A 14,232-nucleotide genomic window follows, 5' to 3' on the forward strand; every position below is an offset into this window, starting at 1 on the left:
TCCTCGTCCCATGATACCCGCGGACGCTTGGACAAGGGAGGAGGAGGAGGGGACGCCACAACACACGAGAGAGGCAAAGCCGCAGGGAGCGCGGAGGAAACCCCACTCCCCGAAAACCCCCTGAGCGCATCCGGGACCCCCAGCCGCCTGAAAATAGGCTCTGCACAAAGAAAAAAAAGAAATCAGGGGAAAAACCCCCCCGAGGGTCCCAAGGGACTCCCTGCCACAGTAGGGGACCCAGCAGATACCTGCCCCTGTTTTTCCAATACAGGGGGAAGGTCAGCTGAGGTGGAAGACAAAATGGAGGGGCCAGACTGAGAAGATGGCGACTTTCCCGCCAAAAATGCTCCCTCCATAGCCTGTAGCGGCTGAGAAGCCTGAACAGTCCCAGCCGCTAAAACAGGCAAGTCGGCATCAGCTGTCAAAACATCAGCTGAGAGGGAATCCCCAACAACCCGACCGTCGGCGGCTCGGGGAATCCCTCCGTGGGCGGTTGGAGAAGACTGGGCTTCCCCACTGCTCCCAGCCAACTCGCGAGGCACCATCGGCGGGGAGCTCTGGGCGCCTGCAGCCGCTGCAACGGGGCTCCTCCACCGCACCGGCCTGAACACCGCTTGCACAAGCTGGCCGTGAGTGCCTCGCGCCTGGAGCACAATGAGCACTTTTTCCCTTTAGAAGTGCTCATTGCTCCATACGCGACCTAGCTATAAAAAAGTGCCGGTTAGATGAAAAAATACAGTAAAATACAGCTTTCTTAAAGGGAAACAACCCTCCAGACCAGCACTACCTCAGGATTTTTTTTTTTTTTTTTTTACAGAACAGACTCCACAGGCTCTCGAAGCAATATGCCTTGCTTGATTTAGGGGGCAAGGCTTACTGCTGAGGCTCCTCTAGAAAAATGTGGGGAGGTGGAGGAAGTGGGGGGAGGGACCCCGCTCAAGACCCGCCGGGTTTGACACCCCCGAGGTCGGACGAATCCCCAAACAGGGCCCGCCCAAGCTCCATCCAGCCAAAAACAGGGACTATAAACCCCCTAAACAAATTCCAACAGCCCTACCAAGGGAGATGGGTACAGATCACATCAACACCTGCTGGAGACTGAAAGAAGACTGAGGTAAATAGAGAAGGGAGTATAGTATATACTATCCCACAGTTTTGTTTTCAGTCTCCACCTGCTGGTCATGATTGGATATATACCCATTTGTAAAGATTAACCTCTACTGGTCTGGAGAGTGCTAAAGAACAGCTATTATGCACCATATCAAAGTTTGGTCTCATGATGAGATATTACCCATCAATAAACTATACCGGTCTATCAGGCGCTACAGAATCCTTTTAATCTGTCGGCGTAACAGACTGGTTATGGCTTAGAAGAGTAGAAACCTCTTGAAGGAATTTGGGATACAAATATTCTTCCGGTTGATCTAGCTGCAGTGATGGCTGTGCTTGGGAAGGAGGGTCTGTATCTAAAGGAGCAGTCTCAGATGCATAACACCAATCCTTGGTAGGAGACATCTGTTGTTGAGGGGAAGAGCAGAGCGATGTACGTGGATACTACGCAGTATCTGGAGTATTTGAGAAAGGTTTTGGGCGCAAAAGGTCTGGGGAAGGACGCTGGTCTATACAATCATTACACTGTCGAATATCCAGTGAGATGGCAGAAGATACTAGTATCATCAGGCCTGCCTATAACACCCAGGGACAAGCTTGAAAACCTATACTAGATGGAAAAAGGGCCCTTTCTTTCAACCACCCAATTCTCTCCCCCTTGCACAATCATAGTGGATTCACCTTTGCCCTGTACATCTTCAATATTCTCCCGTCTACACCCACATCCCCACAGGTCACTTCCTCCTCCCTGCCAATCCCCTATGCTTATTGTGCCCACGGCAACAGCTCATTCTGGAGGCAGGTGGAATAGATCTTCCAGATGATATCCCTCAGCAGCCTTCTTCCCTGCAAAACAATTATTCCTACTCCTGTTTTCAACAGAAAGCATCTGTACTGATCTGGTGGGTCAATAAGGGAATTTATGTATCTGATAAAACGAAGCAATCCTCAAAAATCTTAATGCCTCTTTTACAAAGCCGCGCAACAACAGCCCCGAAGCCCTTTAAATCTCTATGGGCTTCAGGGCCACTAGCGCGGCTTTGTAAAAGAGGACGTTAGTGTTAATATTTGCCAAATTTCTGAATGTTTTAGGTCTAGCTTTATTAAAGTCAAATTACAGTTTGATCTGAGTTTGATCTCTTTCAATAATAAAGTTCTATCACCAATACAATGTTATCTAATAAAAAGAAGCTATTACTTTTCAGATTTTGAATCTGTAGAGTGATGTCTGTCACTGCCAACCGATTTTTCTTTCTTCCCATCACTTTCTTTGTCAGATGGTTTTCGTCCTGCTGGCTCATTTTTTGCCTGAAATCAAGTTTAACAAATAGTTAATATATAAATTCTGCCTTTTTCCAAGCCCATCACAAGCATACCTAATATCCAAACAATGCAAAGAGAAAAATATCAATATATATATATTACAAAATGCTATAAGCGATTGCTTCCTGGAACAACTTGTCAAGGAAAATATGAGAGGAAATGAAATTCTGGACTTAATTTTAAATGGACTATGAGGACCGGCGCAAGGTATAGAAGTAGAAGGGATGCTGGGAAACAATGATCCAATATGATCCACTTCAACCTGGATACGGGGGCGAAGCATTGATCCAAACTTCACCCTGGATACAGAACGATGGCCACAGCACTGAACTTCTGAAAAGGGAATTCCAAAGGTATGAGACTCATGGTGGGAAAGAAGATTAAGAAGAGGATAAGCACTGTAAAAACGCTAGAGCAAGCATGGTCCCTTTTTAAGGACACAGTCCGAGGCGCAAAATCTATATATACCGCGTATCAACAAGGGATCCAAGAGGAAAAAGAACAAGGAACTGGCGTGGCTCACAGTAGCAGTGAAAGAAGTGATCAGAGACAAGAAGACTTGGTTTAAGGAATGGAAAAGGTCAAAAACGAACGAAAACTGGAAAAATCACAAACATCCTCAAAGCAGGTGCCATAAGGCGATAAGAGGGGCCATAAGGCGATAAGAGGGGCCAAAAGAGACTGAGGAAAAAAATAGCCAAGGAGGCTAAAAAACTTCAAGCTCTTCTTTTGATACTTTAAGGGGAAACGACCCACAAAGGAAATGGTGGGGCCTTTGTATGACCATGGAATAAAGGGAGTGCTAAAGAAGGACAAAGCCATCGCCAACGAACTGAACACATTTTTTGCGTCTGTATTTACCGAAGAGGATATACACAACATACCGGAAACAGACAGGCTATATATGGAAAACTAAGACTGGAAACTGACAGGGTTGACGGTTTGTCTAGAAGAGGTACGCAGGCAGATTGATAGGCTTAAAAATGATAAATCCCCAGGACTGGATGGCATCCATCCGAGGGTAATCAAGGAACTGAAAGGGTTTATACCTGAACTGCTTTAACTAATAGCCAATCTGTCAATCAAATCAGGAAGGATTCTGGAAGACTGGAAAGTGGAAAATGTTACGCCAATATTAAAGAAAGGTTCAAGGGGAGGTTCGGGAAACTACAGTCTGACTTCGGTACTGGTAATAATGGTAGAAGCGCTGATAAAGGACCACATATCATTGGCCACCTTGACGGACACAATCTGATCAGGACCAGCCAGCACGGCTTCAGCAAAGGAAGCTCTTGCTTGATGAACTTGCTGCACTTCTTTGAGAGAGTTAACAGGCAGATAAACAAGGGTGACCCGATCGACACTGTATATCTGGATTTCAGAAGGTGTTCGACAAGGTCCCACATGAACGACTACTTCGAAAAATTGCGAGCCATGGAATCGAGGATGAAATACTCACATGGATTAAAAACTGGTTGGTGGAGAGGAAGCAGAGAGTGGGGGTAAATGGACAATACTCGGACTGGAAAAGCATCACGAGTGGAGTGCCGCAGGGTTCGGTGTTTGGACCCATGCTCTTCAACATATTTATAAACAACTTGGAAATTGGTATGACAAGCGAGGTGATAAAATTTGCAGACGATACAAAGTTATTCAGAGTAGTGAAGACACAGAAGGATTGTGAAGACCTGCTACATGACAAACACGCTCGAGAAATGTTATGGATGAGTTTTCCTCACACCCTTTGGCTATTCTCCTTTTATATCGTCTCCCTATTCCTTGGACTAAGTCATCAGCTTTAATTTTCGATATAATTACCAATGCGTCAATTAAATTTCTTTAGGTGACCGGGAGTTTAAGCTGTTGCTGTATGCAGACGACATATTGATCTTGCAACGCCCAGAGCACTCTTTGCTGGTCATATTGCAGGGTTTCACAGTTAATATGGTGAAATCTGAGATTTTGAACGTTAATGTCCATTCATCTGTGCCCCTCCCCCACAAAGACTGCTGCTGTACTTCAGCATGACTTTCCCTTTCGCTAGGTCTTTTCTTCTCTTAAATATCTGGGGGTTTGTCTCACGGTTGTTCCCTCCCAGCGCAGGAGGTAGCTCGGCTCATGCTTTGGGAGGAGTCGTATCTTCAGGACCTCTCATAGCCAGGTTGGAGAATGTTTAGAAGGACTTCCTCAGTCGTCACACCTTAAGATTCCAGGCAATTATCTGGAGTTTTTGGGTAGCCTATATAGGGAAATGAGAAATTAGGTTCTTATTTGCTAATTTACTTTCTTTTAGCTTCTCCAGACCAGTAGAGGTTAATCTTTAGGAGTGGGTATATATCCAATCATGACCAGCAGGTGGAGATTGAAAACAAAACTGTGGAACAGTACATAAGAAATACCTTCCCCTATTCCTATCAGTCTGCCAAATAGCCAAGCAGAACTAAGAATTGGAAACAGAAATAAGCAATATTCCTAACAGGATCAATAACTAACATACCCAAAATACTGTTGGAAAATGCAGAGGAGAGATACCAGAAAGAAAAACGTCCCCACAGCTCACCAGATGAGCCACAGCCGCTATTCTTCAATTCTCCCCGGCCCGAGAAAAATACTAGAACAAAACTGCCCACGCAACAGCCCCAACACAACAACAAGACATGGTGGGGACCTCTACTGGTCTGGAGAAGCTAAAAGAAAGTAAATTAGCAGGTAAGAACCTAATTTCTCCTTCTTTAGAACTCTCCAGACCAGTAGAGGTTAATCTTTACGAACGAGATGTACCAAAGCAGTCCCCATCACAGGCGGCACCCCTGAAGGGCCGACACCAGAACACGCGCACTGAACATGGCATCCCGACGCGCCTGAAAGTCTACCAGGTAGTGACAGACAAAAGAATGCAAGGAAGACCACAGCCGTACAAATGTCCACCGGAGGCAAGAGCAAAGACTCAACCCAAAAAGCTGCCTGACCCCTAGTGGAATGAGCCCCGAGAAACTCCGGTACAGGCTTTTTCAGAAGAAGATAAGCGAAAGCAATAGCCCCCTTGATCCAGCAAGCAATAGTAGCCTTAGAAGCGCCAGCTCCCCTACGAGGTCCCGCCAGAAGGACAAATAGATCAGATTTCCTGATCTCCTGTGTCCGCTGCACATAAGAGCGATGGATCCGACCGACATCCAACTTGTGCAGCTGTCGTTGCTCAGAAGAGCCCTCCTGACTACCCAACACTGGGAGGACTACAGATTGACATGAAAAGGAGAAAATACTTTTGGCAGAAAGGAAGGAACAGGCCTCAAGACAACCCGCTCCCTAGAAAACTCCAAGAAGGGAGCCCTACAAGATAAAGCCTGCAGCTCAGAAGCACGCCTAGCTGATGTAATGGCCACCAAAAAGACCGCCTTTAAGGTCCTTCAAAGAGCAGCCACCCAACGGTTCAAAAGGCAGGCGCACCAGAACAGACAGAACCAGATTGAGGCCTGAGCAACTTGGCCACCCACAAGAAGCGAAGCACATCAGGAATGGCTGTTAAAATGCTGGCCTTTCACCGATCCACGAAAGGCTGACAAGGCCGCAAGCTGAACCCGGAGAGAAGACCAAGCCAGTTCCCTATCCAGGCCATCCTCTAAGATGTTAGGCAGGAAGCGCAAAAAGAGACCACTCCACGTGCAGTACACCACTCCTCAAATATACACCAACCCCTCACTTAAGCCCGAGAGGTAGAAAGCCTCCGGGACTCCAAGAGAGTGGAGATCACTTTATCTGAATACCCCTTCTTCCCTAGGAGATTCCTTTCAAGAGCCAAGCCATAAGACAGAAGGGACTAAGATCAAACATGGGGATGGAAACCTTCGTCAGAAGGTCGTCCAAGAGAGGAAAAGGATCCGCCACCAGATGCCTCACCAGATCCGTGTACCACGGACGTCGAGGCCAATCCAGAGCCACCAGAAACACCCAACCCGGATGGCGAATGATGCGGAGAAGAACTCTGCCCACTAATGGAAACAGAGGGAACACATACAACAGCCCCTCCATGGGCCATGGTTGAACCAAAGCATCCATACCCTTGGCCTGACCGTCCCTGCGACGACTGAAGAAGCGGGGCAGTTTGGCATTGACACTCTTGTCCATCAGGGGCTGACCCCAAGCCTGCACTATCAACTGAAATGCCACCGGGCTGAGACACCACTCTTTGGAATCTAAGGTATGACGACTGAGGAAGTCCTTCTAAACATTCTCCAACCTGGCTATGAGAGGTCCTGAAGATACGACTCCTCGCAAAGCATGAGCCAAGCTATCTCCCGAGTGGTCTTGGTGCCTCCCTGACGATTGACGTAAGCCACCGCTGTGGCATTGTCCAACAGAATTCTGACCGACTTGCTCATCAAAAGAGAGCAGAAGGCTAACAGCGCCAGAAAGACGGCATTAGTCTCCAACACACTGATCGACCAGGACGCCTCCTCTGTGGACCAGGTACCTGAGCTGAGTGACCTAGACACCGAGCTCCCCAACCGAGACTGGCATTCGTGAGAAGCACCGTCCACTGCGGTAGACCCAGACTCACACCCTAAACCAGATGAGAGGTCTGGAGCCACCAACGAAGACAGCAGCACGCCAAGCCTCACAGAGGGACAGGGGCATCCAAACTGTACCTCTGGGGCGACCACCTCTGGAGCAGAGCATACTGAAGAGGACACATGTGAGCCCGCGCCCACCTCACTATGTCCAGAGATGACGCCATCGACCAAGACTTGGAAGAAATCCTGCACCCGAGGACATCGGGACGCTATAAGGAGGGGAATCTGAGATTGCAATTTGCATACCCGGGCCTCTGGAAGGAAGACCTTGGTGTCAGGTCAAAAGCGTGCCGGGACAAAGGCGCGCGCAGACAATTGAGCGCAGCGCGGAGGCGTGCGCTGAAGAAAATGACTGTTTTTAGGGGCTCCAACGGGGGGGCGTGGGGGGAACTCCCCCCCACTTTACTTAATACAGATCACGCCACGTTGTGGGGGCGTTGTAACCCCCCACATTTTACTGAAAACTTCACTTTTTCCCTGTTTTTCGGGAAAAAGTTAAGTTTCCAGTAAAATGTGGGGGGTTACAACCCCCCAAACCCTCCACAACGCTGCTGCGATCTGTATTAAGTAAAGTGGGGGGGCTCCCCAACAAAAACCCCCATCGCAGACCCTAAAAACAGTAATTTTCTTTGGCACGCGCCTCCGTTTTGCACTCAGTTGGCGCGCGCCTTTGTCTTCCGCGATTATGTCTATGAACCAAGACCTTCCCCAAGGAGGTGTCGAACAGAACCCCAATGTACTCCAGACGCTGAGCTGGGACCAATTGACTCTTGGAAAGATTGACCACCCAGCCCAGCGACATGAGGAACTCCACCACCCGAGCCATAACCCAAGTGCTCTCCTGTAATGACTCCGCCTGAATCAACCAGTCGTCCTGTTAGGGATGCACCAGAATGCCCTCCGACTGCAAGGCCACTGCGACTACCACCATCACAGAACTGATAGTGCTGACTCAAGATCGCAAAGCGAAGGAAGCGCTGATGAGAGCTCCGAATGGGAACATGCAAGTAGGCCTCCGTCAGATCAAGAAGTCAGGAACTCCATCGGCTGAACCGCCAGAATGACAGACCACAGTGTTTCCATACGAAGAGAGGAAATTTTGAGAGCCCTGTTGACCCCCTTCAAATCCAGTATGGGCCGAAAGGTCACCTCCTTCCTGGGCACCACAAAGTAAATCAAGTACCTGCCGGTGCCGCACTCCCAAGGGGACACTGGAACAATTGATTTGCGATCTAGCAAGCGCTGTAGGGTCTGGCGAAAGGCCTGCGTCTTCCATGCCGCCTGAAACGGAGAGGGGTTAGGAAATGATCCGGCAGAGTGGGCAAACTCCAGAGTGTAACCATCCCGCACCACCTCCAGGACCCACTGTTCGGACGTGATCTCAGCTCACATGGGGAGAAAAAAAAAAAATCATGCAGCCGGACACCCACTTGAACCAAAGGAGGCACCGGCAAGGACTCATTGTGCAGGACGGACGCCCCCCGGAAAGGACTGCATGCACTGATAAAACAGACCCCGGGAAAACCCTGAAACCGGGAAAGAAGCAGCCCCATGCCCAGGGTGATACCTGCGAAACTCCCACAGCCGCCCCCGGGCAGTGCCACTCCAAGACGCCAGGCAGGCACGGCACCTTAGAGTCTGTCAGTCTGAACCAACTTATCTAAGTCCTCTCCAAACAAAAAAGACCCCCAAAAGGGAAATTTAGTCAGCTTAGTTTTGGACGCAGCACCCGCCAACGAAGCGAGAAGCCACAAAGTATGCCGCGCGGTCACGCTAAAGGCCATAGACTTAGCCGAGTCATAAAGAGCATCTGAGAGGAATGAGGTAGCCATTTCAATCTTCGCCACCTCCTGATCCACCAAGGATCAGTCATCAGACTCACGATCTAGGACACACTTAGCCCACCGAAACACGGCCAATAGCCACCTGGACCCCCAAGGCAGAGACCTCTTCTGGCGCGGCTTGGGCTGGGCGGTGCGTTGGAGATCCTCCCTCTTCTGGTCTGGTCTGGCTTTGAGCATTTGTGCATGCTCAAAGCCTTCTGGTCTCGCTCTCTCTGAGATTGAGAGCGAGACCAGAAGGCTTTGAGCATGCGCAAATGCTCAAAGCGAGCCCAGCCCAGAAGAGGGAGGATCTCCGACGCACCGCCCAGCCCAGGCCGCGCCAGAAGAGGGAGGATCTTCGGGCACCGGCACTAAAATGGGGTAAAGTTAGTGTCATTGACGTGCTCGGGGAGGGAGGGGGAGGGGAAGTAGGATCGCGGTGGAGGGGGGGGCAACGCGAGCAGGGGGGATGCCGGATCGCGGGGGGGGGGGGGCACTCGTACAGCGAGGCAAGCTCGGTTTACGAGGCACCAAGTTTGCAAATGTTTTGCTCGTCTTGCAAAACACTTGCAAACCGGTGCACTCATAAACCAAGGTACCACTGTAATGTGAAGATTGTTAGTCATTTGTTGATTTTGTTTGCTGTATTGTGGACTTGTTTTTGGGCTGCTTTATTCAAAAATTCAATAAAACAAATTAAAGGAAAAAAAAAAAAAAAAGGTATGTAAAAGTCAAATTGGTATACCGTATTTCCCCACATATAGGCTGCCCCCTGTATAAGCCGCAAAAAGCTCAGTTACGTACCGTAACAGGTGTTATCCAGGGACAGCAGACAGATATTCTCACTGATGGGTGACGTCACCACGAAGCCCCGGTATGGACCACTTTAAAAACTTGGAAAATTTTCAGCTGCCTGCACTGCGCATGCCCGAGTGCCTTCCCACCGTAGGCGCGCGGTCCCTCAGTTAAGTTAAGCCAGCTAAGAAGCCAACCCAGGCAGGTGGGAGGGTTGTGAGAATATCTGCCTGCTGTCCCTGGATAACACCTATTAAGGTAAGTAACTGTGCTTTATCCCAGGACAAGCAGGCATATATTCTCACTGATGGGTGACCTCCAAGCTAACAGAATGGGATGGTGGGAAAGTTGGCCATTAGGAAAATAAATTTTGTAATAGAGATTGGCCGAAGTGCCCATCCCTTCTGGAGAAAGACTCCAGACAGTAGTGAGAAGTGAAGGTATGAACTGAGGACCAGGTGGCAACTTTGCAGATTTCCTCAATGGGAGTAGACCTGAGGAAAGCAACAGAAGCTGACATAGCTTGAACTTTATGGGCTGTGACACAGTTTTCCAGTGCCAGTCCGGTCTGAGCATAGCAGAACGAGATGCAGGTGGCTAGCCAGTTGGAAATCGCTCTCTTAGAAACAGGATGTCCCAACTTAGTTGGATCAAATGAAAGGAAAAGTTGGGGAGAGGTTCTGTGCGGCTTTGTGCGATCCAGGTAGTAAGCCAAAGCTCGTTTACAGTCCAAAGTATGAAAAGCCCGTTCTCAAGGAAGAGAATGAGGCTTAGGAGAGGAACGGGTGCAGGATTCAGCCCTGTGGTCTGGCCCTAGACACTGGAGACACCAGCGATGCGGGTTCATGAACGAAATAGGGCAAGAAGGAGAAATTAGGTTCTTACCTGCTAATTTACTTTCTTTTAGCTTCTCCAGACCAGTAGAGGTTAACTTTACGAATGGGTATATATCTAATCATGACCAGCAGGTGGAGACTGAAAACAAAACTTTGGGACAGTATATCCTAGCCCCTCCTCTCTATTTCCCTCAGTCTGCCGAATAGCCAAGCAGAACCAAGAACTGGAAAACAACAGAGAGAAAAAACAATACTCCGAAAGGAGTAACAAATAACAAAACCCAAAATGCTGTTGGAAAATGCAGAGGAGAAATTCCCGAAGGAAGAATGTCCCCACAGCTCGCCAGCTAAGCCAGCCGAGCCACAGCCGCTGTTCTTCAATTCTCCCCGGCCCTAGAAAAATACTAGAACCCGCAGCAAAAAACCAAAAACTGCCCGCGCAACAGCCCCAACAACAACAACAACAGACAGGGTGGGGACCTCTACTGGTCTGGAGAAGCTAAAAGAAAGTAAATTAGCAGGTAAGAACCTAATTTCTCCTTCTTTAGCACTCTCCAGACCAGTAGAGGTTAACTTTACGAATGGGACGTACCAAAGCAGTCCCTCTCACGGGCGGGACCCCCGAAGGGCCGATACCAGTACACGCTCACCGAACACCGCGTCCCGACGCGCCTGCACATCAACCCGATAATGACGAACAAAGGAATGCAAGGAGGACCAAACCGCAGCCTTACAAATATCCACAGGAGGCACGAGCGACGACTCAGCCCAAGAAGCCGCCTGACCCCGAGTGGAATGAGCCTTGAGAAACTCCGGAACAGGCTGCTGTTTCAGAAGATAAGCGGAAGCAATCGTCTCCTTGATCCAGCGCGCAATAGTAGCCTTAGAAGCGCCAGCTCCCCGACGAGGACCCGCCAGGAGGACAAAGAGACGATCGGACTTCCGGAATTCCTGGGTCCGCTGCACATAAGAGCGAAGGACCCGACCGACATCCAACTTGCGCAGCTGCCGTTGCTCAGAAGAGCCCTCCCGACCACCCAAGACCGGGAGAACCACCGATTGATTGACATGAAAAGGAGAAACAACCTTAGGCAGAAAGGAAGGAACAGGCCGCAAGACGACCCGCTCCCTAGAAAACTCCAAGAAGGGAGTCCTACAAGAGAAAGCCTGCAGCTCAGAAACACGCCTAGCAGAAGTAATGGCCACCAAAAAGACCGCCTTCAAAGTAAGGTCCTTCAAAGAACAGTCGTCCAACGGCTCGAAAGGCGGACGCACCAATACAGAAAGCACCAGATTAAGATCCCAAGAGGGAACCGAGGGCCGTAGGGGAGGCCTAAGCAACTTGGCCGCCCGCAAAAACCTAATCACATCAGGAAGAGCCGATAAACGCTGACCTGACACCAACCCTCGAAAAGCCGACAGGGCCGCAAGATGAACCCGGAGAGAAGACCAAGCCAGGCCTCTATCCAGACCGTCCTGCAAGAACTCCAGAATGTTAGGCAGAGAAGCGCGAAAAGAGGTCACTCCCCGCGCCCGACACCATTCCTCAAAGAGACGCCAAACCCGCACATAAGCCCGAGAGGTAGAAAGCCTCCGGGACCCCAACAGTGTAGAGATCACCTTGTCGGAATATCCCTTCTTGCTAAGGCGACCCCTTTCAAGAGCCACGCCGTAAGACAGAAGGGAGACGGGTCGAACATGGGAATGGGACCCTGCATCAGCAGGTCGTCCGAGAGAGGCAGAGGAAGAGGACCCGCTACCAGGTGCCTCACCAGATCCGCATACCACGGACGGCGAGGCCAATCCGGCGCCACCAGCACCACCAAACCCGGATGGTAAACAATGCGAAGAAGCACTCTGCCCACCAGCGGCCAAGGAGGGAATACATACAACAGCCCCTCCGTTGGCCACTGCTGGACCAGAGCATCCAGACCCTCGGCCAGACCGTCCCTGCGACGACTGAAGAAGCGGGGCACTTTGGCGTTGCCACCCGTGGCCATCAGGTCCATCAGGGGCTGCCCCCAAGCCTGCACTATCAACTGAAACGCCTCGGCGCCGAGACACCACTCTCCTGGATCTAGGAAGTGACGACTGAGGAAGTCTGCCTGAACATTTTCTACTCCGGCTATGTGAGAGGCCGAGAGGTCCAGCAGATGGGATTCCGCCCAAACCATGAGCAGAGCCGCCTCCTGCGCCACCTGAGTGCTCTTGGTGCCCCCCTGACGATTGACATAAGCCACCGCCGTGGCATTGTCCGACAGCACTCTGACCGACTTGCCCCGCAACAGGGAGTGGAAAGCCAACAGCGCCAGACGGACCGCTCTGGTCTCCAACACGTTGATCGACCAGGCGGCCTCCTCCGCGGACCAGGTGCCCTGGGCTGAGTGACCCAAACACTGAGCCCCCCAACCCAGGAGACTCGCATCCGTCAGGAGCACCGTCCACTGCGGGAGATCCAGACCCACCCCCTGAACTAGGTGAGGGGTCTGGAGCCACCAACGCAGACTGCAGCGCGCCAAGCCTCGCAGGGGAACCGGAACATCCATCCCGTGCCTCTGGGGAGACCACCTCCGGAGCAGAGCATACTGGAGAGGACGCATGTGGGCCCGCGCCCACCTCACCACGTCCAGGGACGCCGCCATCGACCCCAAGACCTGGAGGAAATCTCGCGCCCGAGGACACCGGGACGCCAAAAGCAGGCGAATCTGAGATTGCAATTTGCTCACCCGGCCCTCTGGGAGGAAGACCTTCCCCAAGGAGGTGTCGAACAGCACCCCTAGGTACTCCAGACGCTGAGCCGGGACCAACCGACTCTTGGAAAGGTTGACCACCCAGCCCAGCGACCGGAGAAACTCCACCACCCGAGCAGTAACCCGGGAGCTTTCCTGCAACGACTTTGCCCGAATTAACCAGTCGTCCAGGTAGGGGTGTACCAGGATGCCCTCCGACCGCAAGGCTGCCGCGACGACCACCATCACCTTGGTGAACGTCCGAGGAGCCGTGGCCAGCCCAAAGGGAAGCGCACAGAACTGAAAGTGCCGACCCAAGATCGCAAAGCGCAGGAAACGCTGATGAGAGGCCCGAATGGGAACATGCAAGTAGGCCTCCGTCAGATCGAGAGAAGTGAGAAACTCCCCCGGCTGAACCGCCAGAATGACCGACCGCAGAGTTTCCATACGGAAAGAGGGAATCTTGAGAGCCCTGTTGACCCCTTTCAAATCGAGGATGGGCCGAAAAGTCCCCTCCTTCTTGGGCACCACAAAGTAAATGGAGTACCTGCCCGTGCCCCACTCCGGAGGGGGCACCGGAACAACTGCCCTGAGATCTAGCAAGCGCTGAAGGGTCTGGCGAAAAGCCTGCGTCTTCCCCGGAGTCTGACATGGAGAAGCGAGGAAAAAATCCGGTAGAGAGCGGGCGAACTCCAGGGCATAACCGTCCCGCACCACCTCCAGGACCCACTGATCGGACGTGATCTCGGCCCATTTGGGGAAAAATTCGCGCAGCCGGGCCCCCACCGGAACCAAAGGGGGCGCCGGCAAGGCGTCATTGTGCAGGACGGGAAGCGGGGGAACCGGCGGAGGGATTCCCTGCCCCCCGACGGGCCCCCCGAAAGGGCTGCATACGCTGGAAGAACCGACCCCGGGAAAATCCCGGAGACTGGAAAGAAGCAGCCCCACGCCCAGGGCGATACTTGCGAAAATCCCGCAAACGCCCCCGGGCCGCACCCCCCCGAGACGCCGGGCGGGCACGGTCCTCCGGCAGACGGGGAACTTT

General features: G+C 51.5%; 1 protein-coding gene across 4 annotated transcripts in view; it reads right to left on the bottom strand.

Moving 5' to 3' along the window:
* Positions 1-14,232, bottom strand: part of LOC117365648 (scaffold attachment factor B2-like) — a 265,886-nt gene that overhangs the window by 160,727 nt on the left and 90,927 nt on the right. For all 4 annotated transcript variants that reach the window (XM_033956261.1, XM_033956262.1, XM_033956259.1 and 1 more), the window contains exon 10: positions 2,309-2,418. In XM_033956261.1, coding sequence (XP_033812152.1) covers positions 2,309-2,418 — 110 coding nt within the window. The remainder of the gene's footprint in view (positions 1-2,308; positions 2,419-14,232) is intronic.

This window comes from Geotrypetes seraphini, chromosome 8 (assembly GCF_902459505.1).
Source record: "Geotrypetes seraphini chromosome 8, aGeoSer1.1, whole genome shotgun sequence".
Classification (NCBI taxonomy): Eukaryota; Metazoa; Chordata; class Amphibia; order Gymnophiona; family Dermophiidae; genus Geotrypetes; species Geotrypetes seraphini.